Source organism: Suillus bovinus (genome assembly GCF_016758785.1).
Source record: "Suillus bovinus strain UH-Sbo-P2 chromosome Unknown EDB93scaffold_9, whole genome shotgun sequence".
In the NCBI taxonomy this organism is placed as follows: Eukaryota; Fungi; Basidiomycota; class Agaricomycetes; order Boletales; family Suillaceae; genus Suillus; species Suillus bovinus.
In genome coordinates this window covers 685,021-707,410 of record NW_024542065.1, presented here as the reverse complement: position 1 = coordinate 707,410, position 22,390 = coordinate 685,021, and the positions used below count along the sequence as shown (strand labels likewise).

General features: G+C 47.4%; 9 protein-coding genes across 9 annotated transcripts; 4 read left to right on the top strand and 5 right to left on the bottom strand.

The window, feature by feature from the left end:
• Positions 1-51: 51 nt before the first annotated feature.
• EDB93DRAFT_1128020 (P-loop containing nucleoside triphosphate hydrolase protein) lies at positions 52-1,834 on the bottom strand. Its single transcript, XM_041448818.1, has 10 exons — positions 1,755-1,834; positions 1,596-1,707; positions 1,438-1,544; positions 1,286-1,387; positions 1,041-1,236; positions 688-980; positions 600-633; positions 459-545; positions 330-401; positions 52-258 (listed from the first exon to the last, which is right to left on the bottom strand). Exons 1-9 carry the CDS (start codon positions 1,814-1,816, stop codon positions 372-374), a joined length of 1,023 nt encoding a protein of 340 aa, XP_041311034.1. The 5' UTR covers positions 1,817-1,834; the 3' UTR covers positions 52-258; positions 330-371.
• A 51-nt stretch (positions 1,835-1,885) lies between these two features.
• Positions 1,886-3,752, top strand: EDB93DRAFT_928191 (uncharacterized protein). Its single transcript, XM_041457980.1, has 4 exons — positions 1,886-1,987; positions 2,038-3,094; positions 3,146-3,587; positions 3,636-3,752. The coding sequence occupies exons 1-3, from the start codon at positions 1,906-1,908 to the stop codon at positions 3,540-3,542; spliced, it is 1,536 nt and encodes a 511-aa protein (XP_041311033.1). The 5' UTR covers positions 1,886-1,905; the 3' UTR covers positions 3,543-3,587; positions 3,636-3,752.
• A 63-nt stretch (positions 3,753-3,815) lies between these two features.
• EDB93DRAFT_928207 (uncharacterized protein) lies at positions 3,816-6,011 on the bottom strand. The gene is made up of 3 exons (XM_041457981.1): positions 5,854-6,011; positions 5,720-5,803; positions 3,816-5,662 (listed from the first exon to the last, which is right to left on the bottom strand). Exons 1-3 carry the CDS (start codon positions 5,861-5,863, stop codon positions 3,915-3,917), a joined length of 1,842 nt encoding a protein of 613 aa, XP_041311032.1. The 5' UTR covers positions 5,864-6,011; the 3' UTR covers positions 3,816-3,914.
• A 1,421-nt stretch (positions 6,012-7,432) lies between these two features.
• On the bottom strand, positions 7,433-9,268 carry EDB93DRAFT_1247396 (uncharacterized protein; the record flags this gene model as incomplete). Its single annotated transcript, XM_041452584.1, has 1 exon — positions 7,433-9,268. The coding sequence occupies one exon, from the start codon at positions 9,266-9,268 to the stop codon at positions 7,433-7,435; it is 1,836 nt and encodes a 611-aa protein (XP_041311031.1).
• Positions 9,269-9,315: 47 nt separating this feature from the next.
• EDB93DRAFT_1247395 (uncharacterized protein) lies at positions 9,316-9,913 on the bottom strand (the record flags this gene model as incomplete). Its single annotated transcript, XM_041452583.1, has 4 exons — positions 9,316-9,499; positions 9,553-9,629; positions 9,677-9,818; positions 9,870-9,913. The coding sequence occupies 4 exons, from the start codon at positions 9,911-9,913 to the stop codon at positions 9,316-9,318; spliced, it is 447 nt and encodes a 148-aa protein (XP_041311030.1).
• Positions 9,914-11,016: 1,103 nt separating this feature from the next.
• EDB93DRAFT_927980 (uncharacterized protein) lies at positions 11,017-12,018 on the top strand. Its single transcript, XM_041457979.1, has 6 exons — positions 11,017-11,292; positions 11,384-11,453; positions 11,512-11,525; positions 11,663-11,705; positions 11,761-11,922; positions 11,983-12,018. The coding sequence occupies exons 1-5, from the start codon at positions 11,055-11,057 to the stop codon at positions 11,804-11,806; spliced, it is 411 nt and encodes a 136-aa protein (XP_041311029.1). The 5' UTR covers positions 11,017-11,054; the 3' UTR covers positions 11,807-11,922; positions 11,983-12,018.
• A 915-nt stretch (positions 12,019-12,933) lies between these two features.
• On the bottom strand, positions 12,934-14,051 carry EDB93DRAFT_1079593 (kinase-like protein; the record flags this gene model as incomplete). The annotated part of the gene is made up of 3 exons (XM_041445471.1): positions 12,934-13,581; positions 13,643-13,917; positions 13,967-14,051. The coding sequence occupies 3 exons, from the start codon at positions 14,049-14,051 to the stop codon at positions 12,934-12,936; spliced, it is 1,008 nt and encodes a 335-aa protein (XP_041311028.1).
• Positions 14,052-15,255: 1,204 nt separating this feature from the next.
• Positions 15,256-18,942, top strand: EDB93DRAFT_1311019 (glycosyltransferase family 2 protein; the record flags this gene model as incomplete). The annotated part of the gene is made up of 22 exons (XM_041454824.1): positions 15,256-15,863; positions 15,912-16,053; positions 16,104-16,174; positions 16,226-16,380; positions 16,430-16,492; positions 16,541-16,580; positions 16,634-16,706; positions 16,759-16,794; positions 16,845-16,998; positions 17,049-17,121; positions 17,175-17,223; positions 17,273-17,401; positions 17,455-17,532; positions 17,586-17,675; positions 17,727-17,783; positions 17,838-17,968; positions 18,026-18,171; positions 18,227-18,241; positions 18,292-18,328; positions 18,379-18,636; positions 18,703-18,816; positions 18,873-18,942. 22 exons carry the CDS (start codon positions 15,256-15,258, stop codon positions 18,940-18,942), a joined length of 2,589 nt encoding a protein of 862 aa, XP_041311027.1.
• A 986-nt stretch (positions 18,943-19,928) lies between these two features.
• Positions 19,929-21,611, top strand: EDB93DRAFT_1247392 (uncharacterized protein; the record flags this gene model as incomplete). Its single annotated transcript, XM_041452582.1, has 13 exons — positions 19,929-19,995; positions 20,055-20,087; positions 20,142-20,161; positions 20,215-20,229; positions 20,285-20,323; positions 20,376-20,404; positions 20,452-20,465; positions 20,519-20,547; positions 20,622-20,676; positions 20,726-20,785; positions 20,835-21,195; positions 21,254-21,302; positions 21,357-21,611. The coding sequence occupies 13 exons, from the start codon at positions 19,929-19,931 to the stop codon at positions 21,609-21,611; spliced, it is 1,026 nt and encodes a 341-aa protein (XP_041311026.1).
• Positions 21,612-22,390: the final 779 nt, after the last annotated feature.

The following is a 22,390-nucleotide window of genomic DNA, read 5'->3' as shown; positions in this document are numbered from 1 at the left end:
TATAGTCTTAGCCATCCGTTCTGCTGTATGGTTTAGATGATAAACTTGAGTTCAAAGTCATATGTGGCTGTGCAGCGTGCTGGAAATTCTAATATCGACTGCCAAGATACTATGATCCTGCACGTCCTACACGGATTCTTCCTAAAATATTGTGCCCTACGGAAAAAGTCGAATGTTTAATGTACTATCACCATCCGTACGTTTTGGTGCCATCCAACGATCGTAATCAGGGATAATATTGCGGCTCAAGCGTGGAATCTGCGGCAAAAACCTCAGCAGTTCAACGTCAACAGAGTCGAGCTATTCGATTAAGAGGAATTTAAGCCTACCAAGTAGTAACGCTGCAGCAAATACACTGGAAACGAGGAATACTACACTTGAAACAATGTAGGCTGCATGTTCTATGTAACGTTCATTCAGCAACAGTGAACAGGGCAGAATTCAATAATCAAGCGTACCATCTTACACAAGCGAGCCAGCAAACCGCCCAATTGTATAATAGTACCCACACCCTCAAGTATGCGCATATGCGTGAAGCCAATTTCCTGATGGTATGATCCGTTAAAACGCTCGTATCATGCAGAGGCACTTCCTCTAACCTTGATAAATTCAAGCTTCATGTACTCGGGCAATCTAACAGGAGAGATATTCTTAGCATCAGCGATAGCTCAGTAAGCTGGGACTAACTCATCGAATGTCTTTGTTACTCTGAAGATTGTGACCACGATGTCAACAGCGCTGTAGCCTTGTTCCCAGAGTTCATTTAGTTTCTCCATCGCAGCATCAATATCACCCTTTAAGCACAATCGGATCATGCTCTGTACGATGACAGGATGGGGCTGATCGCAAACTTTGAAAACGTTTTCGCCAGAAACGAAACCAAAACCGGAATGCGTTGACTGAAGGTTATTGATTGCTTGACGCATGTCACCTTCGCATGTGAAGATGAGAGCCGTCAGACCATCGTCATTGTATTCGACCTAAGTCAATAGCAGGTCTGGTCAGTAAGAATATAACAGGCGTGGTGATTGTATCGTCACCTTCTCCATTTCGCATATTTCTAACAACCTTTTCAGAATTTCAGTATCTCTGAGCTTTGCATATCGTAGGATGGCACATCGACTCTGTATTGGTTCGATTATTTTGTTAGACATGTTGCATGCCAGGCAAAAGCGAGTTGTGTTCGAGTAAATCTCCATCGTTCTTCTCAGCGCTTGCTGTGCACCAGCAGTCATACTACACAACAGAGTGAGTCACCAAGACGTGATATCGTCAATCTTTGTACCTGTCAGCCTCGTCCAAAATTACAATTTTATGCCGCCCAGGAGGAAGGGTGACCTTCTTTTGTGCGAAGGCCTTTATTTTATTCCGTACGACATCGATTCCTCTAGGGGTAGGTCAAAACGAGGAAATATATTAAATATTAGAGCTACAGACCTCTCATCAGAAGCGTTTAGTTCGAGAACACCCTCTTTGTATGCGTCCCCGAGTAACTGATGTGCCAGACAATGTATACTCGTTGTCTTTCCGATACCTGGCAGACCCTGCAGTAACATTTGAATCAAGAAAGGGAATTCATATTTATGAAGACGCACCGATATAATAATATGAGGACAGTTTCCATCCTTTGCAATGACCTTCAGCCTTTCAATAGTATCAACATTTCCGACCACATCGTCCAAGCTCTGTGGCCTATACTTCTCCACCCTACCTGTTCTCAGTTACAACACCTACGTAGAAGCTGAACCACGAACCACGGTAGCTCATAGCCTGAACTCGCAGCGCCATTAACTGGTGCCTTCCTCGATGAAGCCATGAATGAATCGCGACGCGTGACGCTGTGACCTAGTATGTCCGTGACCAAGTGTGACTCTACGCGTTTATTTCATTTTGTGTTTGGGCTTGATGCAATTGATGTCCTCTTCATTGCTACCTTCCTTCAGTCACTGCTGTCAACGTCAACGCTTCAATTTTGTGTTGCAGCATGGTGAGTAGAGCGTGATATTTGGTATCAATTTTAACAGCATCTGGTTATAGGTTCCAAAGGGTCTCGTTGTCTGTCAATGAAGGCCCAAGAGGTGCTCCCTGTGACGGCAGTCCTTCCTAAACCACGCCTCGACTACCGCGCTATTTCAGAGTCGATAGTGTACAAGTCTCACAATGCCTTTAATCGTAAGGCTCCACTTCCGATTGGTGCATTGCAGTCGGTTGTGCGTCATTACGATGAGCAGAAGAGACTCTCCAGCGAGTTGGGCTTGAAGCGCCACGCTCGCTCGAACCTGGGCGAAAAGATGCGACAGATCAGAGATCCAGTTGAGAAGCAGGCTGTCTTGAAGGAAGCTAAACTTCTCAAGGTGGAGGTCACAGACCTGGAGCAGAAACTTGCGAAAGTGGAGGACATTTTACTGGGGCTTGCATTGCAAATACCGAACGACACACATCCCGACGTACCACTAGGTCCAGAGGAAGCTGCTGTGGTACTTTCCACTCATGGATCGGACCCCATTGCCGCCAGTGGTAATCGTGACCACATGGATATTGGTCGCGCTCTTGGTATCTTTGACTTCGAAGCAGGGGCAACCGTTACGGGTTCATCATGGTATTATTTGCTAGGAGAAGCTGCACTCTTGGAGATGGCTCTCACCAACTATGCCCTGTCGATTGCCCTTAAACATGGATTCCGATTCGTCACGACGCCGGACGTTGTTCGGGCAGACATTGCCCTACGATGTGGATTCCAACCTAGAGATCAAAATTCTGATCCGCCTGTTTCGCAGATGTATCATATTGCATCCTCGAATCCCACTCATCCCGAACTTGTACTTTCTGGCACAGCAGAAATACCGCTTGGTGGTATGTTCGCGAATCAAATATTCACGGAGCAAGTTTTGCCCTTGAAAGTGGTCGGTCTTGGCCGTTCGTTTAGAGCCGAAGCAGGTGCTCGTGGCGCAGACACTCGTGGACTGTACCGAGTTCACCAATTCTCAAAGCTTGAGCTTTTCGTTGTTTGTAGTGAAGATGCCAGTGACCAAATGATGGAGGAACTTTGTATTGTGCAAACCGAAATTTTCGAAGGCCTGAATTTTCCGTTTCGGTAAGTATCATACACCAGACCGGGGCCCCTGCTCTGACATTGTGATACAAGGATTTTGGACATGCCTACCGAAGAATTAGGTGCTAGCGCATATCGCAAACATGACATGGAAGCGTGGATGCCAGGTCGAGGGAGTTGGGGAGAAATCTCTTCCACGTCTAATTGTACTGATTACCAGGCTCGTCGCCTCCACATCCGCTACCGTCGGTCGTCAGGTGTACCCAAGCATACCCCACCAGCATCCTCATCCGCTTTGAATCAATCAACATCTGCGATACCATTCGCCCACACTTTAAATGCCACCGCGGCTGCCATCCCCCGTCTGATCGTTGCTCTTATCGAGAATGGTGCAAGGTTCGACGAAGAAGGCAAACCAGTGGGTCTAGATCTACCCAGCACTTTGAAGCCTTTCTGGCATGGTACATCTTCGATCATACGGTGGACTTGAATATAGGATGTTGACGTGGTAGTTGTTGTCATTGTCAAGAAGAAGGTACAGAACCTTGACAGAATTATATGACGTTCTAAGTGTGTGTTTCAGGGAAATTGAAGGAAATTACCCTAGTCTGGTTGACTGGTGCCTTCGAGGAGTGCAATGACAACTGCGCCAGGCGTTGTACATGTGTAGGCAGGTGCACAGGCAGCTCTGGTACTTGCATCAAAGATTTACCTGATTGTGTTGTGCGAAAGAGACGACAATTCGGTCTCGTAAAAAACGCGCGCACGTTATATTCCTTTTTTGCTCAGAGAAATACCTAGGCTTTCGACTAACGATCTATGGTACATATATGGTCTGCCCTAAGCGATACTCAACTATGAACTATGCTACCTTGCCACTCAGTGCATCCCGTAAAAATTTCACCGCAGAAAGGATACCCGGTTTCGCTTCATCCTCCCTCAGACCCTTGTAGATTCGATCCACCCATCGAGCGAGGCTAGCTGCATCATATCTAGCAGTTGGTGTTTTCAGGAGATCAAGGGTGTACGTGACTATGTCGGGCAGTGCCTCAACTATTTCGTCCTCGCGGTGGAGATGATTCCAATACATCGCCGACCACGCTGCTTTAAGCAGCTCCCACCATTCCAGCTCGGTCATGTTGCGCGCGAAGCCAGGACTTCCATAGCTTCCCGGGGCGTTCATTCGTATCAATGCGCCCGCTAAATAATAAGGATGAGATGCAGATGACATCGAGTTTGAATTCTTGATGACGTGGTCTAGCAAAGATGTGCATCGCTCCATGTGACCGGCTCTCCTTAAATAGGCACTCCAATCACTTTGCTTTGCCAGAGTGAAAATTAGCTGTAGATAGCAGCCATCACGTCTGGAATTAAAGAGAGCATCTGGATCATCGTCATATCGCTGTGGCGCGATGGGTTTGGCTGCAGTGAATAAAGCTGGGGCGAGTTCCTTTAACAACTTGTCCCGAAATTCTCCCTTCTCCTGGTCAACTATATTGACTAGTTCAAAACGGGCACCGAACATTGCTCGAAGGGCTGCGTGACGAAGCCGGGACGGTTTAGGTTTATCTGGTTCCACGGCGAAGAGGATGGCATCAAGGTGATTGTCTCGTCTGGTGACACTTCCCATACCCCGCATGGCACTCAATGCGAGCAGTGCATCTCCCATGGCATCGAAGTCCCTCCCTGCGGACTTCCGGAAGTGTACAAGGAAATCCACAAGCCAATCAAAGTCTTCCGTAGTACGCCGGTCGTCCTTCCAGTCAAAAACACCGTCCCAGACTAATGCAACATCGGTTGGCTTCAAAAACCCTTCGCAACCCGTCACGATAGCGAGTTGCAAGGCAAGGCGTGCATTGTCTTTATAATCTGTTTCGAGAGTTGTGGTGTACTGGACAAAATATTCTTTACACCTCTCAAGTCCCCAGGGAAGACTGAGATGACGCCAATCAGACCAATCATCAAAGCGCATGAAATCCGAGGGAATGACGGTCTCGATAGTTTCATTGCATATGAGATGGTGCAAGGCTCTCCCGCACGCAAGAGCTCTTTGGCGTGCCAAATGACTGAGCAGGGCATTAACATGAAAGCATGCCGTGAAAGTGTGCAACAACCGTGAGCATGCAGCTGGCATGTTCACCTCAGGGGCCCATTTGATGGTTGGCAGCAGCCAAGCAGCCGAAGTGATCACCTCTGGATCTGCGGAAGTGTTGAAAATCCACCTCATCGAACGTGCCACGGAGAGCGTCTCTTGACTCTCCTGACTCTCCCCCAGCTTCCCAGCGTCGTGTGACGAATACACCTTGCTCCCTTTCCAGCCCGCGACTCGGACTCGGAGGCACTCCCAAATGAAGCGAAGGAATGCTGAAGCAGGCGTTTGAAAGGGACATTGCGAGTATTTCAAGGAGGCGACAACAATGAATAAGTAAAAAAACAAGCCAAACGCCATCAATACGATAACAGCGATTGCTGTAGCTCCTTGCTGACTCCATACGAAGGCCGAAAGAGCAATCCCGAATAGAAAGAACGAGATTTGCAGCAACATGAAAAATGATAGTAGCACAGCGTGGAAGTACCATGCTTCCAAACCGTCTAACTTTTCTTGTCTGTCTTTTCCATGAGCGTTTGATCAGCAATCGATTATCTACATTAAAGCACACGGTGTACCTATTTTTCTGTGGTAGCTCTTCAAATGTATGAGTTGAGTGGGGTGTGGATAAACCTGCTGGAATGTCCTTCCAGGCATGGTCACTTGCGCGGCACGGTCAAATGGCGTTTTTAAGCTAGACACCTTCACTTACACATATTCATTTTGCAAGAAGTCCGGTGTTGTGGCCATTAGCACAGGAGAATCGTGTTTTTATCAGCAAGCGCTGGTAGAATAGTATGCAGGTAATGAGACCGCGATAGAAACGAAGGCCGCTGAGCGGTTTGAAAAAACAGCCAGCATGTATATAAATGTGGTGCTGCTCCGGCTCGGTAGGTTCGATAGCCTGTAATGCGGTTTCAGATTGAACCAATGACGCTCAAGAACTGACAAGCACTCTTTCATGGCCTGGCATCATTTTTTGTTGACGCTGTCGAGCGCTCTTCGCATGCCCTCATGACGTTTGGCGCTACAAATAATGACAGACTCGGACAGGGAAGTTGCATTTATAAGGCCATGGGTCTCCGAGTGCGCGGATCGTAGAAATGAGGTATCAATGAGGATGACGGGGCCCGTTCGAAAGATAAAGCCTGAGGCGCCGTAGGGTATCGTACAGTCACCTTGTTTACTAGTGCCTGGATTAATGATTTTGAGGATATGATGCACAGCTCCAGTTACAGATGTTGTGGAATGTCCGATACTCTAGGCGCTTGGCTATCATATAGATGGACGGTAGGCGACCTATGCTTATATAGTCTTTAGGTCCAAATACTATATGTCCATCACTAGTCACTAGCATTGATTTGGTCAGGGAACGTGTTTAATTTTACGCTAGCGGCTAAACATCGCTCACACAAAATTCCTGATGTCTTGATTGCTTCAGGCTGTGCTAGTGCCGCTAGAGGAAACACAAAGGCTGCTGAGTGGTTGGCAGAGAGCCCGTCATATATTTTCAGCTTGTTGTTGCAGCCCCGAGTCGTAGATGACGGACTATAGTTTCGAACTGGATCGATACCACTTTGGCAATATTGATGCCGCAGCCGCAGGACTGGACAGACCCTCTTGCTAGGTCCTGGAAAGAAACTTCGATGCCATCCACATACTAATGCGGCCGAGCGCTCTCCGAACAGCCTCATGGCATATGGCGTTTAGCATCAGAGAACGGTGACCAATTCCGACAAACTATGTGGTCACATAATGACTCACATTTTATAAGGCACCTGGTTGGGTAGGGTGCCCCTGACGTTGCTCATGGACGTGGTTCTAAAGGCAAGCATGAGGTATCCAACGAGGATGGAGACAAACGGCCTTCAATCGTCGTTCGAAAGAGAAAGACCATCGATCATCGATGTTGTTCACTCAAGTTGGTTTCGAAATTGAACAAGCGGTCACGGTGAACTGGACGTGACAGCGTTACAAAGTGGCTTTGGACTAACGATCATTCCAAGAACTTGAAAATTCCAGTGCATCGTTAAGAATGAATTAAATGACTCAGTGCTGGATCTAGCGAAGTCAAGTTAGCTAATGTCCCCATGTCGAATGAACATCTAGTACGTATCATGCACAACTTTTCTGCGCACGAGCGCGGGAGCTTACTTGGAAATATTTCAAAATGAATGACCAACTTCGAGTTACTCAGGTCTATATCATATTGATCAAGTGATATGATTACAACAAATGTCATACTTTCTATCTGGTCTGCATAGGAAGGTAATACTGTACAATATCTGGCTCTAACCGATACTTTGCCTGCGTTTAATCACGATAGATCCCAGCGGACGGAGTCTTGTAGGCATGCCTGCTACCATATTTCCCAGCGCATCCTGTAGGCGTTTCACACACAACTTCGCTTCACCATCATCGAGCGCCTCGTATATCCGATCCACCGATCGAACAAGACTCGCCGCGTCATATTGAGCAGGCTGTGTTTCCAGGAGATTGAGAGTGTACGTGACAATGTCAGGAAGGACCTCAACTGCTTCTTGCTTAAGGTGGAGGTCATTCAAATGCATAGCCCACCACGCTCCTTTGAGGAGCTCCCACCATTCTTTCTCAGATATGTTATCCAGAAAGCCCGGTGGAGTAGGAGCCCCTGGGTCTGCGGACAGTAGGGCTGCAAGGTTTCTAGTGGTGCGGGATACTATGTTCGTAGGCACAACCAGAGCAGAGGCTGGGGTAGCCCGCCCCAACGAGCTTCGATAACCCCCCGAGGCATTCATCCGTATCAATGTGCCCGCTAGATAGTAAGGATGAGTTGTGACAGATGACATCGATGAACTGTTCTTGATGACGTGTTCTAGCAAAGATGTGCATCGCTCCATGTGACCGGCTCTCTTTAGATGGGCACTCCAATCACTTTGCTTGGCCAGAGTGAAAATTAGCCGTAGATAGCAGTCATCACGTCTGGGATTAAAGAGAGCGTCCGGATCATCGTCATATCGCTGTGACGCGATGGGTTTGGCTGCAGTGAACATAGCTGGGGCGAGTTCCTTTAACAACTTCTCCCTAAATTCCCCCTTCTCCTGATCAACTATCTCCACTAGTTTAAAACGGGCATCGAATATAGCTCGAAGGGCCGTATGACGAAGCCGGGATGGTTTATTTGGGTCCATGGCGAAGATGATGGCGTCAAGGTGATTGTCTCGTCTGGTGACACTTCCCATACCCCGCATGGCACTCAATGCGAGCAGCGCATCTCCCATGGCATGGAAGTTTCTCGTTGTGACTTTCCAGAAGTGCACCAGGAAATCCACGAGCCAATCAAAGTCTTCTGCGGTACGCGAGTCGTCCTTCCAGTGGAAGACACCGTCCCAGATCAATGCAACATCAGTTGGTTTCAGAAATCCTTCGCAGCCGGTCACGACAGCGAGTTGCAAGGCAAGGCGTGCATTGTCTTTATAATCTGTTTCGAGAGTTGTGGTGTACTGGACAAAATATTCTTTACACCTCTCAAGTCCCCAGGGAAGACTGAGATGACGCCAATCAGACCAATCATCAAAGCGCATGAAATCCGAGGGAATGACGGTCTCGATAGTTTCATTGCATATGAGATGGTGCAAGGCTCTCCCGCACGCAAGAGCTCTTTGGCGTGCCGAATGACTGAGCAAGGCATCAGCATGGAAGCACGCCGTGAAAGTTTGCAGCAATCGTGAGCATACAGCTGTCACGTTCACCTCGGGGGTCCATTTGATAGTTGGCAGCAACCAAGCAGCCGAAGTGATCACTTCTGGATCTGTGGAAGTGTTGAGTATCCACCGCATCGATCGTGCTAGGGTCAGCGCCTGAGTCTCCTTAAGCTTTCCAGGGTCGGGTGATGAATACCCCTCCTTGCTCTCTTTCCATCCCGCAACTGTGACTTGGAGGCGCCTCCAGATGAAACGAAGGAATAGTGAAGTAGGGGTTTGAAAGGGACATTCCGGTAATGTCACAGAGGCGAAGACAGTGAATAGGTAAAAAAACAAGCCAACCGCCATCAATATGATAACAGCGTTTGCTGCAGCTCCTTGCTGACTCCATAGGAAGGCTGAGAGAGCAAATCCAAATAGAAAGAACGAGATTTGCAATAACATGAGAAATGATTGCAGCACAGTGTGGAAGTACCATGATTCCAAACCGTCTAACGTTTCTTGTCTGTCCTTTCCACGAAAATTCGATTGGTAATGGCTGAGCCACTGTTTGTCGAGGACAGCCCCGACAGCAGCCAGAAGGTTGAGTGAAGGACAGCCCCGAAAGCAGCCAGAAGGTTGAGTGACAACGCAACGTATGCCACGTCCTGCAAGTAGTATTTGGCGCATTTGCTGCTGAAGCAGCTAGAGGTGAGATTGTGGTATTGAAGGATGTGTTCTGAACGAACTGCCACAACAGGGGGGTCGTGGGGTCGGGTTGCATGGCAACGATGAAGGCGGTATTAACAGCGGAGAAGAGACCAGACTACAATCTTCTTAACCAAAACACTCCAAAATTATTTGATAGCTTACAGAAAGGAGTATAATGTTCATGTTGCTGTTGTTCCACTCGAGAAAATCGACATCGTACTCTTTTGCAACCTGCTTATAGTACGTCCAGAACCTGTCGGTTATGAACGGGGGTGTGGATAAACCCTCCTTCTGGACATGGTCACTTGGGTGGCACGGTCAGATGACACTTTTCAAGCTAGACACCTTCACTCACAAATATTCATTGTGCATGAAGTCTTGCTTCGGTGTCGCAGCCATCAGTACAGGAGAATCGCGTTTTTATCACCAAGCGCTGGTAGAACAATACGCAAAACTGCAATAGAGACGATGGCCACGGAGCGGCAGCAGCATGCATGCATATAAATATGCTGCTGCCGCAGCTCGGTAGGTTTAAGCCGCAGTGCGGTTTCAGATTAAACTGATGACACTCAAGAACCAGACAGACAAGCGCTTTGTTACATCCTGGCATAAATTTTCACCTTCATTGACGCTGTCGAGCGCACTTCGCATGCCCTCATGATAGTTTGGTATCACAGATAGTGACAGACTGAGGTAGGGAAGTTGCATTTATAAGGCCATGAGTCTCCGAGTATGCGGATCGTAGAACTGAAGCATGCAATGAGGATTGGGACGGGGGCCTGTTCGAAAGATAAAGTCTGCGGCGCCGTAAGATATCAGCGTGGCTACTAGCGCCAGGGTGGATATTTTAAGGAGATGCTATGCAGGTCCAGTCGCATGTTATGAGATATCTGATATTCTAGACCCTTTGGCTATCGTGTAGATGGGCGGTAGGCGACCTATGCTTGTCCAGTTTTTAGGTCCAAATATAAGTCCACTAGCGTAGGTTCCGTCAGGGAACGTGTTTGATTTTACGTTAAACATTTTCACTCACACATAATTCCCGATGTCTTGATTGCTTCGGACTGTGACAGTACCGCTAGAGGAGAAACAGAGGTTGCGGAGTGGTTGGCAGAACCCGTCATTTGTTGCAACTCCGAGTGTTGCCAGGGCCCGTGAAAAATTCTTTCAAGATTCCGTAGTGATGCTGCTCTTCAAACGGCCTCGTGGCGTTCAGCATCACAGAGAACGACCGACTTTGACGTAGAAGTCACAATTATAAGGCTATATATGACATCCGAGGAATGTCAGGGATGTGACCCTACAGCATTCAACCAGGTGTGGATCTAAGGGCAAACATGAGGCATCCAACGAGGATGGAGACCAAGGGCCTTCAATCATCGTTCGAAAGAGAAAGGCCATCGATGCTGTTCACCACCTCCTGAGGGTTTGCCGTTTGATTCGCTGTTTGAATGTGTGAAATTAAGGTCTTGTCAGTCACGGTGAACCGGAAATGTACATACACAGTGTTCCATAGCTGACTTCTTTGAACACGTTGTGCATGATGAATGAAATATGCATCGATACGATAGAATGCATGGTAGGACTACGATCATCCAAGAAAATTCCAGTGGACGGTCAAGAATGGTCCTGCCGAGTTGTAATGGAACCTCCCCTAAACACAATATCCGTATATATAACCCCGCAGCCCTTCTCTTCCTTCTCTTCGGGAAACCAGTACTACCATACTCGTGACCCCACCTTTTGCGAGACGAACTTGGTCACTAGTGGCGGTGCCAGTAAGCTGATTTTCTCAAAATCTTCGCGATTCATCGTTCTCAACTTGCACAGGGTGACTCGAGCTAATTCCACTTCTGCCGACGGCGGTAGTTGTGGTTTGCCTTTTCCAGTTTGTCTCAACCATGGTTGAGCGTGTGGCCTGGCAATCGAAGGGGATGAGGTGAGCTTTCTCTTAGAAACGGATCATCAGACACAATCTGATCAAACGATGATCGCAGCTGTACATCATACTATGGCTCCTTCCTTATGAAAGTTTCGAGTTCCTTCGAGATTATCTCCAAGGCACCGGAACTTATTTGGTACGTCAGTTGTTTCTTGCTTTTTGATACATCGCTTATCCGTTCTGGCAGACGGGTTGAGTATGGGCACTCATGATGCTTATTCCATCCTCCATGATCACCTGGCTTGCGTGGTTTGCTGAGATGCATTTCATGTACTCGCCTAAGAACTCATCGAGATGATCGCAGCGTTGTGTGGTCCGGATCGATTCTGTTAGCGTCTCAAATTAAATAACCCAGGACGAAAGTCTCAGTCTCTTGACCGAGCCTACGTATCACTTGTCAAGTTGTGTTATGTAGTAGTTACGTTGAATTGAAATAGTTGACTCATTTACTTCCAGCAAGGTCAAGGTGAAGCGCAATTTCAGATATTTGTATTTGTTTGTCATAAATACAAATGTACTCCTCTAGCCAATCATGGCGCCCTCTTCCGTCAACGCACCTCCACAAAACTAAGGCAATGAACCACCAGAGTCTACGTAAAGGGGAGAACAGAAGGACACAAAGGTTGGTGCAAGGGGGATGTGATAAATGATAGGAAAAACCAGAGAGAAAAATATGGAAAAGATATCCAACGAGCGTGCGGCAGCGGGGAATCTATGTTCATGAACGGTGACGGTGCAAGGGAAATGAAGATAAAAAGTTCTGCGAGTTCAAATGGCTTGGAACAGGATTATGGATTGGGAAACATGGGAGGTTCAATAAGAGAACCATCAACGGGCGCTAATGGGAAGAGACATATCAAGCGAGTAAGGAAGTAGGCGGCCGTCTTCTTTGCATCCTTGCGTGTACGCAGGGAAGCTCAGAAGCGACGTGAAGAGAAATAGCGTCCGTACAGTACATAAGGGGAGGCAAGTGTGTGATCTTCATCGACGGCGTAGCGAGTCGCAGATATACTCAAAATGCGAAGCGATCAAGGAATGCAAAGTGACTGCGACGTAGGGCATAAACGCGGGATGTCGGAATGGAACGCATCGTGATGAAAGACGTAAAAGTAAACCAGTGCAAGTTGACCTGGCGTGCCCTCACCGTGACGTTTCGACCTCGTAACCCGCGAGATGACCCAACCGGACTTGCAAAACCGCGACAGACCATCTATTGACACCATATCCAACAGCGACCGAGCTAACTCTGCACCTTCCCTCCACCCCCATTCTCGGTCGCGCTCGGAGCGTGCCCTGCACACGAAAATAAACCAAGAGGAAGCATGATGCGATTACCAGGCGTCTTCCCTACCACGAGGACGGGCTTGGCCCGCGGCAGCAGGAGTAGCTGCTTGCTGCTGACGCGTGTGAGAACGAAGCCTATAAAGAAAGTAAGGACCGTAGCAAGGCAAAAGATTGAAAGAAATGTGACGGGCACCTACATCCTGTCGCTTGCACGATGTTCTTCTTCCTCTTGAACGACCTTTCGCCTACCAGTAGCCGCCTTCTGGCTGGTGCTGGCGCCGTCGTCTTGGGCGCCACGCTGGACAGACCAGTCGAAGACGTAGTCATACTGGAAGCCCTCACGAACGAAAAGGTCGCGGAAGAGCTTGCGGAGGTAGGAATAGTCAGGCTTGTCATCGAAGCGAAGCGCGCGAGTGTAGTTCAAGAAAATGCCGAACTCATTTGGGAAGCCGCGGCAAAGAATATCGGTGGGAGTGGTCATTTTCTTCTCCATGATTCTGTCATACTTCTGCTTCTTGGTAGCAGCCTTGAGTCCCTGCCAAGGAAGGGCGCCGCGCAGGAAGTACATGAGGACGTAGGCGAGAGACTCAAGGTCATCACGGCGAGCCTGCTCAACACCCAAATGGGTGTTGATTGAGGTGTAGCGAGCGGTACCGGTCAAGTTCTTATTTTCTCTGTAGGGAATATGCAAGTGGGTCTTTGGGTCACGGAATTTCTTCGCGAGACCAAAATCGATGACATTGACTTGATTGCCACGCTTGCCTATACCCATGAGAAAGTTGTCTGGCTTGATGTCTCGGTGAATGAAGTTGCGTGAGTGGATGTACTCGATACGGGATATCTGTGGCGATACAGTGGCGGGTCAGTCCTCGAAAACAGTAGCTAGAGTGGGATTTACTCACGAGTTGGTCAGCAAGGAGCAAGACAGTCTTGAGGGTGAATTTGCGGTTGCAGAAATTGAAAAGGTCCTCTAGAGAGGGTCCAAGAAGATCCAAGACCATGGCATTGTAATCGCACTCGGTGCCAAACCAGCGTACGAAGGGAACACCGACACCGCCAGCAAGGGTCTTGTAAACCTTTGACTCGTACTCGAGCTGAGGGTGCTTTGCTTTGACTGACTCGAGTTTGATGGCGACTTCCTCGCCAGAGATGATGTTGATCCCGAGATAGATATCACCTGTTAAAATGAGTAAAAATGGGAGCATATAAGGATGTGGTGAACAGACCGAAGGAACCTGAGCCAATCTTCTTGCCGAGTCTGTATTTCCCACCGACACGAAGGTCAAGTCGGTGTGCTGAGCTGTCTGTCATTGTTCGTTACGAGGGGTGTAAGATGGAACGGGGGCTGATGAAAAGAAGTCGAGTGAGTATGGGAGTTTAATAGAGACTAGAAGAAAATGAGAAGCAGATTAAATAGTGAAGAAGGGCAGGTTATAGTGTGTTCCGGGTCGTGGCAATTACGGTTGTATCGGAGGTGGCTGACGTTGAACTAAGAAGTGCGGGAAACACATGGGAGAGGCAATCGCTTATGAAAAGGAAAGAATGGAATGGGCTCCGAGGGTTCTTGATGGTGATAGGGAATAAGACAAGCTATCCAGGCTTTTAACTTGAGCTGGTGTAATGTCAAGCTCCAACGTGGGAGCCTCGAGGCCGCTCATTACAGTGCCCAAATGACATGGAAATTTACATGAAAAACAGTTAAACCAGGCTACTCACCGTAACTCTTGAGCTGGACTTTGAAGACTGCTGTGACGGTGATAGCTTAAGAGATAAGAACGCAACAGAGCTGCGTAGAGGAGAGAGAAAACAAACAAGTAGGTGCGCGTGAGAGCCGGAGTTTAAATTGGTCAGTTGGTCCAACTTGATCCCATTGTAAACTATCGCGTTGCCCCAGTACCCTTGACCCCCAAATTCGGCGAGCTACCAGGCTCTTCGATGCTCAAGTTCTCATCACAATGCGACAAATAAATCATATACTATGTCTGTGATTAGCATAGCTATCCGGGTTTTTCTCAGCAGAAGTAGAACGCCGTCCTATATGCCAGCGTGATACGTGACAGTGTGAGTCAGGATCCAAGATCTGCTGGACCCTCGAATGGAACGTTTGATTGTACCTTCACCTCGTGCCCTTAGAACGACAACAGCAGGGTCCCACAGTTCGAATGAATACGTTAGTCTAGTCCTTTAGCTAAACTTTGCATAATATCCCTAGTGATCTTGTTGTAAGTAAGTACAACGTGGAAGTAGTTTCCTTTTATGGCTATCATATCAATTTTGATTGTCGAGTGGTCAACGGTTTGAGACCAGCGCTATTTTCCTCCTCAACCGCATCGATAGTACTTTTCGACAAAGTCCCTCCCTGTCTTCCAGCTAGTATCCTCCAGTCATTCATTTTGGTCTCTGAATTTCTCTCTTTTTCAATCGCAACACTCGTTTTGTGCGACTAACCATCATTCGAATTGTCTAGCGACCATAGATTATCGCCTCTTCTCGCCCGCAAATATTATAGTGGAACATGTCATACCATCATCAAGATCCCTACTATGATTCTGCACACAGTGCGCCAATTCACCCAGGTTTTCCCCCTCCAGCGCCTACTATTCATAACCAACAACACCCTCCTTATGATAACCAATGGGATGACAGACCAGGGTCTGCCAAATCCGTCCAGAGTAGCCAATTTCATGGTTCTCAGGTGCACCTCAATCCCCAGTATGAGATGAGCCAGGTTCACTCTCCCCCCGTTCCTTCCATGCCGTACCATGCATACCAGCCAAACTACCCTCCCGTCCCCGTACACCCTGGCCCACTCAGAGAAATGACTACAGGATACTCTGTAGCCAAGGAGAAACTTATGAAACGTCGCTCTGTCCGGCATGTCGAGCTTCAGAACGGTAATCTGGTTCTTGATGTCGCAGTCCCCAGCCACATCGTGCCAAAGGGCATGAACAGCGCCGAGGAAATGACCACAATGCGTTACACTGCCGCCACATGCGACCCTGACGAATTTATGCGCAGAAAATACTCCCTCAGGCCGTATCTCTATGGCCGCCACACTGAGCTGTTCATCGTTATGACCATGTACAATGAAGATGAAGTCCTTTTTGTAAAGACTATGAATGCGTAAGTTCCGCCCGTGACCGTCGGATCATGTACCTAATCTATTTTCAGCGTTATCAAGAATATTGCTCATCTCTGTAGTCGGACGAGATCGAGAACATGGGGCCTTGAGGGCTGGAAGAAGATCGTTGTATGTGTCGTCTCAGATGGACGCAGCAAAGTCAACAAGCGGACGCTTCAAGTTCTCACTCTCGTGAGCTTACCCGTTATCGGTTGAGTTTGTTGCTTATCAGCTGTCCCTAGATGGGTTGTTATCAAGAGGGTATCGCTAAGGACTCAGTGGCGGGAAAGGATGTGACCGCTCACATTTTCGAGTGAGTGGGTCGAGTGGAGAGGTAAACCTTGCTGAAATTTATTATCTGTAGATATACTTCAAACGTGGTCGTTACGGAGACTGGGGAGGTATCTACTGGGCACTGCCCAGTTCAGATCATCTTCTGCCTGAAAGAGCAGAACAAGAAGAAGCTTAACAGCCACCGCTGGTTCTTTAACGCTTTCGGTCCATTGATCAATCCGAATGGTAGTCGCATTCTCTCATGAGGGGTTCCTGACTCTGACTCCATACATAGTCTGTGTTCTCTTGGATGTTGGTACCAAGCCCACCGGCACATCGATCTACGAGTTGTGGAAATGTGAGTAGATATCGTTCGCTCGATATTTCGCCTGATGATACTCTCTAGGCTTTGATAAACACTCTAATGTTGGAGGAGCCTGTGGAGAGTGCGTCAAATTCGTCGTTTTGTGCTTCATCTCATTAAATTCTTCTGTCAAAGGATTTGTGTCGACACTGGCAGAGCTTGCTCGCTGCTCCTGACGAGTCCTCTTGCTGCTTCTCAGAATTTTGAGGTAACATTGTTACAGCTCTGGCTTCACACATTATTTTGACTTGGCATAACAGTATAAAATGTCTAATATCCTCGACAAACCTCTCGAGGTAGGTAGATCATTCTTGGCTACACGATCAATGTCCTGATCTACCAAAAGAGTGTGTTCGGTTACATCAGCGTGCTTCCTGGTGCATTCAGCGCCTACAGATACAGGGCCCTCCTGAACGGTCCTGATGGAAAGGGTCCCCTTGCCTCGTATTTCAAGGGAGAGGCTATGCATGGCGGAGGTGCTGACGGTGCTGGGCTCTTTGGTATGATATATGCTTCCTCCAATTTCTTGTCCCGCCAACAATTTTTGCAGAGCGAAACATGTACTTGGCCGAGGATCGTATCCTGTGCTTTGAAATTGTCACCAAGAAACGAGAAAGCTGGATGTAAGTTAAGTTTCACCTTTCACGCTGAACGGGTCCCTCAACTTGCTCGACAGTCTCAGATACGTCAAGAGTGCTAAGGCTGCCACCGATGTCCCCACAACTGTGAGTAAAGATCGGTCTATTGTGATATCTATTTCACATATTCTTCCAGGTTCCCGAATTCATATCTCAGCGCCGCCGATGGTTGAACGGGTCCTTATTCGCTTCTTTCCATTCGACGATCTTCTTTTACAGGATCTGGACATCTGGGCAAAATCCCATTCGTATGCTTGTGCTCCAGGTACGCACGCACAGAAATTCATCGCATCGCATTACTAATAAGAGCTCATGTAGATCGAGTTTATTTACAATGCAGTCCAGCTCATATTCACGTGGACGTCACTTGCGAACTTTTATCTGGCTTTCTACTTTGTCAGTAACCCCTTCCCCTCGTATGTTAATGAATCTAATGTAAGCTGTCGTAGTTGGTTTCATCAGCAACTACGACCACAAATGGCGCCTTCAACTTTCTGAGCAAAGGAGCTGGACAAGATATTTTCCAGATTTTCCTGAAGGTAATGAGCGAGCCCTTTATAAGCGGGAAAGCATCTCAAGTGTCATTCTAGCTCTACATCGGCCTCTTGTTCGTCGTCACCGTCTGTTCGCTTGGAAACCGGCCACAGGTATGTCCTTCGACCCATGACAGGAATTTGCAAAGGTTACATCATTCTTGCTAGGGCTCCAAATGGATTTATGCGCTCTGCATGGTACTTTTCGGTATTTGTAACATCATCACACTTTGGTGCGCTGGATGGACAGTGTACCTTGCTGTACCTCATTCAGTCGCTGGATGGAAGGACTTCCCTGAGTGAGTATTTAAGCGGTCTAAGTATATTTGTTCTGATGGTTCATTGTTTCTGACTAGGCTCGTCGCTACGAACAAAGCCTTGCAGCAGATCGTCATCTCGCTCGCTGCTACGTATGGCTTGTACTTCTTCTCGTCGTTCATGCACTTTGAGCCATGGCACATGTTCACTTCGTTCATCCAGTACATGTTCCTGCTTCCGAGTTGTGAGTATTTATGTCGTTTATATTGGTCATCGCAACGCTTATGTTATCATTGTAGATGTTAATATCTTGAGTATAGGCGTTTTCATTGTGTACGGAGATGATATTGATTTTAGTTCACAGTGATGTATGCCATGTGTAACTTGCACGATGTTACGTGGTAAGAGCGGCCCTACTAGTCTCTTACTTCCAATTTGATGATATGTCCAGGGGAACCAAGGGAGACAACGGCTCTTCGAAGGATCTTGGCGGAGCCAAGAAGGTCAAAGGCGAGAATGGCAAGTACATGATGGAAGTCGAGATCCCCACTGCCCGTGAAGACGTCGACCGCATGTGGGCAGCATCTCGTTCAGCACTCAATATCAAGGCTCCTGAAGAAAGATCTCACCGTGATGCTGCTACCAAGCAAGCCGACCACGACCGGAACAGCCGTACTAACGTTGTGCTGGCGTGGGTGGGGACGAACACGTCAGTCGATCCGCCTCTTTCGTTTTGTTTAAGAAAATGTTGTTGATCTTGTCTTTTAACTTATAGGTTGATGATCGTTGTGTTCACTTCGCAAGCGTTCTTGAATTGGGTGAACACCCACTTTGCGACATCCCAGGGCTCGAATTTCAACCCTTATTTGAGCTTCTTGTTTATCGCGCTGTAAGTATAATACGACGTTCATCGATACGGAGTCATCCTTGCTGACCAAAACACAGTGCTGCTCTGTCATCAGTCCGATTCATAGGATCTCTACTCTATCTCATCTTGCGATTATTCGGGCACTGAGATATTTCTTGAATACCCATAGAATGTACTTTTTTTAAGAGTTGATCTCTTCTTGGGCACCATTCCTTTTTGACAGTGGGATTTCACGGCCTTTTGTTGATGGCTACTGTAATTATGTGTGCATGTAATTTTATTACTTGATCTGTCGTTTTTTCATGGTTTTGTCCTGGACACAAACCTGAAGTAACACTCACTGTAGGTGGCCCTACCGTATGCACCCGCATCACCGACATCGTTCACTAGCACTTATCTTGACTAGCTTAGCGCGCATGCACACTCTGCTCGATGGAACAGGTTATTCACTAAATGTGCATCTGGATTCCCCATTCGATCATGACTGGTCGACCCTTTATCCCCACACGAGTCTTATCATTGCACAGGCTCTCAGGAACCCTCCCGCTCGTTCGCTCTCATCGGTCAGCCGTGATTTCCCCCGGCCGCCGGTCTCTGATTCTTGGTATCAAATTTGCAAAACTCTACGCTTGCTCTACGCCATGCTGCAGTATTAATGGAGTATTGTCGAGCCAAATAATCCCTGCAGTGCTGATCAGTCGGATATGGTAGACATCACAAAGCTCACCTTACATTCTGATCGCTTGGCAACTTCAATCAGTGAAGCAGCGCTTTTTTGTTTCCCGAGTAGGACTGGTTTGCAATTCTGTCATCAGTACCTGTGCAAGATGATCAGATAACAGCCGATGATCCCCATTGTCCATGTTGTGGACCAATACTAACTTTGATCGTGACGAGCGCTGATGTAAAGAAGATCCGATTTCCGCTTTCTTTGAAGCATGCTAGTGCGTCTGGATTCTGGATTGACTCCACGGAAGATCAGGGATGGGTATATAACAGTGCATGGATGAATTACGGCGCCGTTTTCACAGCGCTAACGACACGATCACTCAGCCAAAAGTAATTCTATAGGTGAGTGTTGAACCTATATATTGATGATTTCGTGATGATTAAAGTCCCGAGGGTAGATCACCATGGATGTTGAGTTATCCACACTGTTCGACGATGTACGCATCCTTCAGATGGGGAGGATGTTCCAATGTGAGTACTGGTTTTTGGGTTGCATGAGTCGATACCCGGGTGCTAAATCTCATTACTAGTGGCAGCAACATTAGTTGTGGTGTACGATCACGGTGAGCTTATCTCGCAATACTTGAAAGTGCTCTACCTGATAACCCTTAACTTAGTGCTTTGTTCTCAGAGAGAGGTAATTTTAGTTGCTCCTCGACCGAGAATAGCTATTCACATATTTACGAATAGGTGGACTTGATTTGGGTATGTCTTCTCGGTGGCTTGTAGAAGGCTCACCTGAGTGAACATGGTCCTTCAGAAAAGATCAAAGTCTCTTGTGTCACACCTCTACTTTACGGTCAGTGATGCTATAACTCGCTGATTGACGAAGCGTCTGATGCCGCTATTAGACCCGTTACTTTGGGGATGCTATCTCAATGTAAGTGAGATGTTATGTGCAACAATACGTACTCATTTTTCTTCCAGAATTAGTGCAATATGTTCGGTTTCATCTTCTCGACCTTGATTCGTGTTGCTGATGACCGTATGATAGTGTTTATGGGCTCGACATTTTCAGTCAATGTAAGATAAGCGAGACTGTCCTGTAACATATGATACTAACAAGTTTCTATTAGACGTAAGTGCACGCGAATTAGCACATATGTCCGATTTATATCCTCTTGCTAATCAACGACACTCTTTGCATCAGTTGTGCGTAGTCTTCTACAGACACTCTTCTTTCAAAGCTGATTATTTGTAGGTCGTATTCTATTTCACTTCCAATCCTACGGGCCTTTTGTGCCAGTATGGGCTACACAAAGTACACCGTTTCGTCTATATCCGCAGAAAAGTACTGATGGAATCGCTAGCAATCATGCAACTGCGCATTTACGCCATGTATCGCAAGTCAAAGAGGATTCTAGCGTTCACAGGAGTCTGCTTTGTGCTCGAGATCGCAGCCATTTGCACGGTCCTGGCGCTAAACTTCGACCGCTCCTTAACATATACCAATGAAGCCATACCCGGGCTTCTCAACATGTGTGCAACGTCGACTATCAATAGAAGCTTCACGGCCATCTACGTGCCTATCTTTTGTTTCGAACTTTTACTTTTCGCCCTTGCCATATTTGTTGCGTTCAAGCACATGAGGAACACCCATACAATTGCTGGGAAGAGACTTCACAACACGATGGCGACACTGGTCAAGTACAACACGATCTACTTCTTCGTGTAAGTGTTATCTTTTATTTTTTTCGTTGGTGATTCAACTTTCTCTCGTGTTTATTAGCGAAACGGCCGGATGTGGTATCGCCGCGGCGTTGTATCTTGGTCTTCCGGTAATACGGTTTTTGACGGTTCACCCTTCAGGTCACTTATGCTTTTCTATTTAGTCAATCTATTTGGAGATCACGAATTCAGCGCTTATTGCAACCACGATCATCCTTGGGAGCCGACTTGTGCTTGCCACGCGTAATTTCTACTCTGACCCATCCGCGGAAGATTGTTGGGGCCCGAGCCATGGGTCCACTTGTGTGAGCCCTATGTTTACCCAACCTTCATTATTTGGGCCATTATCCAGTCATATGGAGATGTCGATTATCAGTGCCAAGGGTCATCATCTGGATACAAGTGATGACGCTGTATAGAGCTTGTTGTTTGATCCCTAATGCCCGTGCTTTTTATGCACATCCGCAGATTTACCTTCTTATTCAACGACATAGAGCGATTATTCAACAATGTATCAATACGCCATGATCAATTGCTGTTTGCTTGTTAATACACAAAGAGTACCCTGTTCGACGCCCAGTGACAGTCTTGTTTGTTGGCAGTTCTCAGCTCAAAGCCACCGTCACCCACAAAACCTGTTTCAATACCGCTAAATGTTCACGAGAAGCTGGTCTGGGGTGGGTACTCTAGACCGTCTACCACTCCTTGATATCATTGCCCTGGTCGACGAGGGTCTGCCTCAATCATTTCATCAAATTCACCTGAGTGATGAGCTCCTCATCAACCATGGCCACCAGCAGCTCTCGCAACTAAACCTGTGCAGTTGTTGGTGATCGAGATCTTCTAAAATTTGATCTGATTGGCAAGAAGAATCTGGTCTCTCTGTGCACGAGAAAATGTTCCCAGGACCTGCACATGGATGACCGGGTTTCGAATGGTTGTATCTGTGCACGTCACAACATAGGCGCATGGTAGTTTTAGTTGCCAGTTTCACCCGTCAGCTGCACGATGTGAGTCACTGGTATATCGTATTTATGCCGTTCAGCCATTGGAGGAGAACATGACAATCAGAGTGCATCTCGAATCCAGCAGCATGTAGCATGACTTTTCTTTGACAGAGTCATCATTGGGCCAGTCAGCAAGAACGGTGCTGAGGACCCGATATTTCTGCAACAGAGTGATGATCTAGGAGTCCAAC

Bases quoted from the DNA above. Each gene is read 5' to 3' on its own strand.
- EDB93DRAFT_1128020 (XM_041448818.1), bottom strand. From the start codon at position 1,816: ATGGCTTCATCGAGGAAGGCACCAGTTAATGGCGCTGCGAGTTCAGGC. The intron at 981-1,040 runs GTGACGATACAA...CTATTGACTTAG, and splicing joins AAATATGCGAAATGGAGAAG to GTCGAATACAATGACGATGG. The intron at 546-599 runs GTTAGAGGAAGT...TCATACCATCAG, and splicing joins TGAAGCTTGAATTTATCAAG to GAAATTGGCTTCACGCATAT.
- EDB93DRAFT_928191 (XM_041457980.1), top strand. From the start codon at position 1,906: ATGCAATTGATGTCCTCTTCATTGCTACCTTCCTTCAGTCACTGCTGT. The intron at 1,988-2,037 runs GTGAGTAGAGCG...ATCTGGTTATAG, and splicing joins CAATTTTGTGTTGCAGCATG to GTTCCAAAGGGTCTCGTTGT. The intron at 3,095-3,145 runs GTAAGTATCATA...TTGTGATACAAG, and splicing joins GGCCTGAATTTTCCGTTTCG to GATTTTGGACATGCCTACCG.
- EDB93DRAFT_928207 (XM_041457981.1), bottom strand. The intron at 5,663-5,719 runs GTACACCGTGTG...CTCATGGAAAAG, and splicing joins GAGCTACCACAGAAAAATAG to ACAGACAAGAAAAGTTAGAC.
- EDB93DRAFT_927980 (XM_041457979.1), top strand. From the start codon at position 11,055: ATGATGAATGAAATATGCATCGATACGATAGAATGCATGGTAGGACTA. The intron at 11,293-11,383 runs GTAAGCTGATTT...CGACGGCGGTAG, and splicing joins GGTCACTAGTGGCGGTGCCA to TTGTGGTTTGCCTTTTCCAG. The intron at 11,706-11,760 runs GTTTGCTGAGAT...AGATGATCGCAG, and splicing joins ATGATCACCTGGCTTGCGTG to CGTTGTGTGGTCCGGATCGA.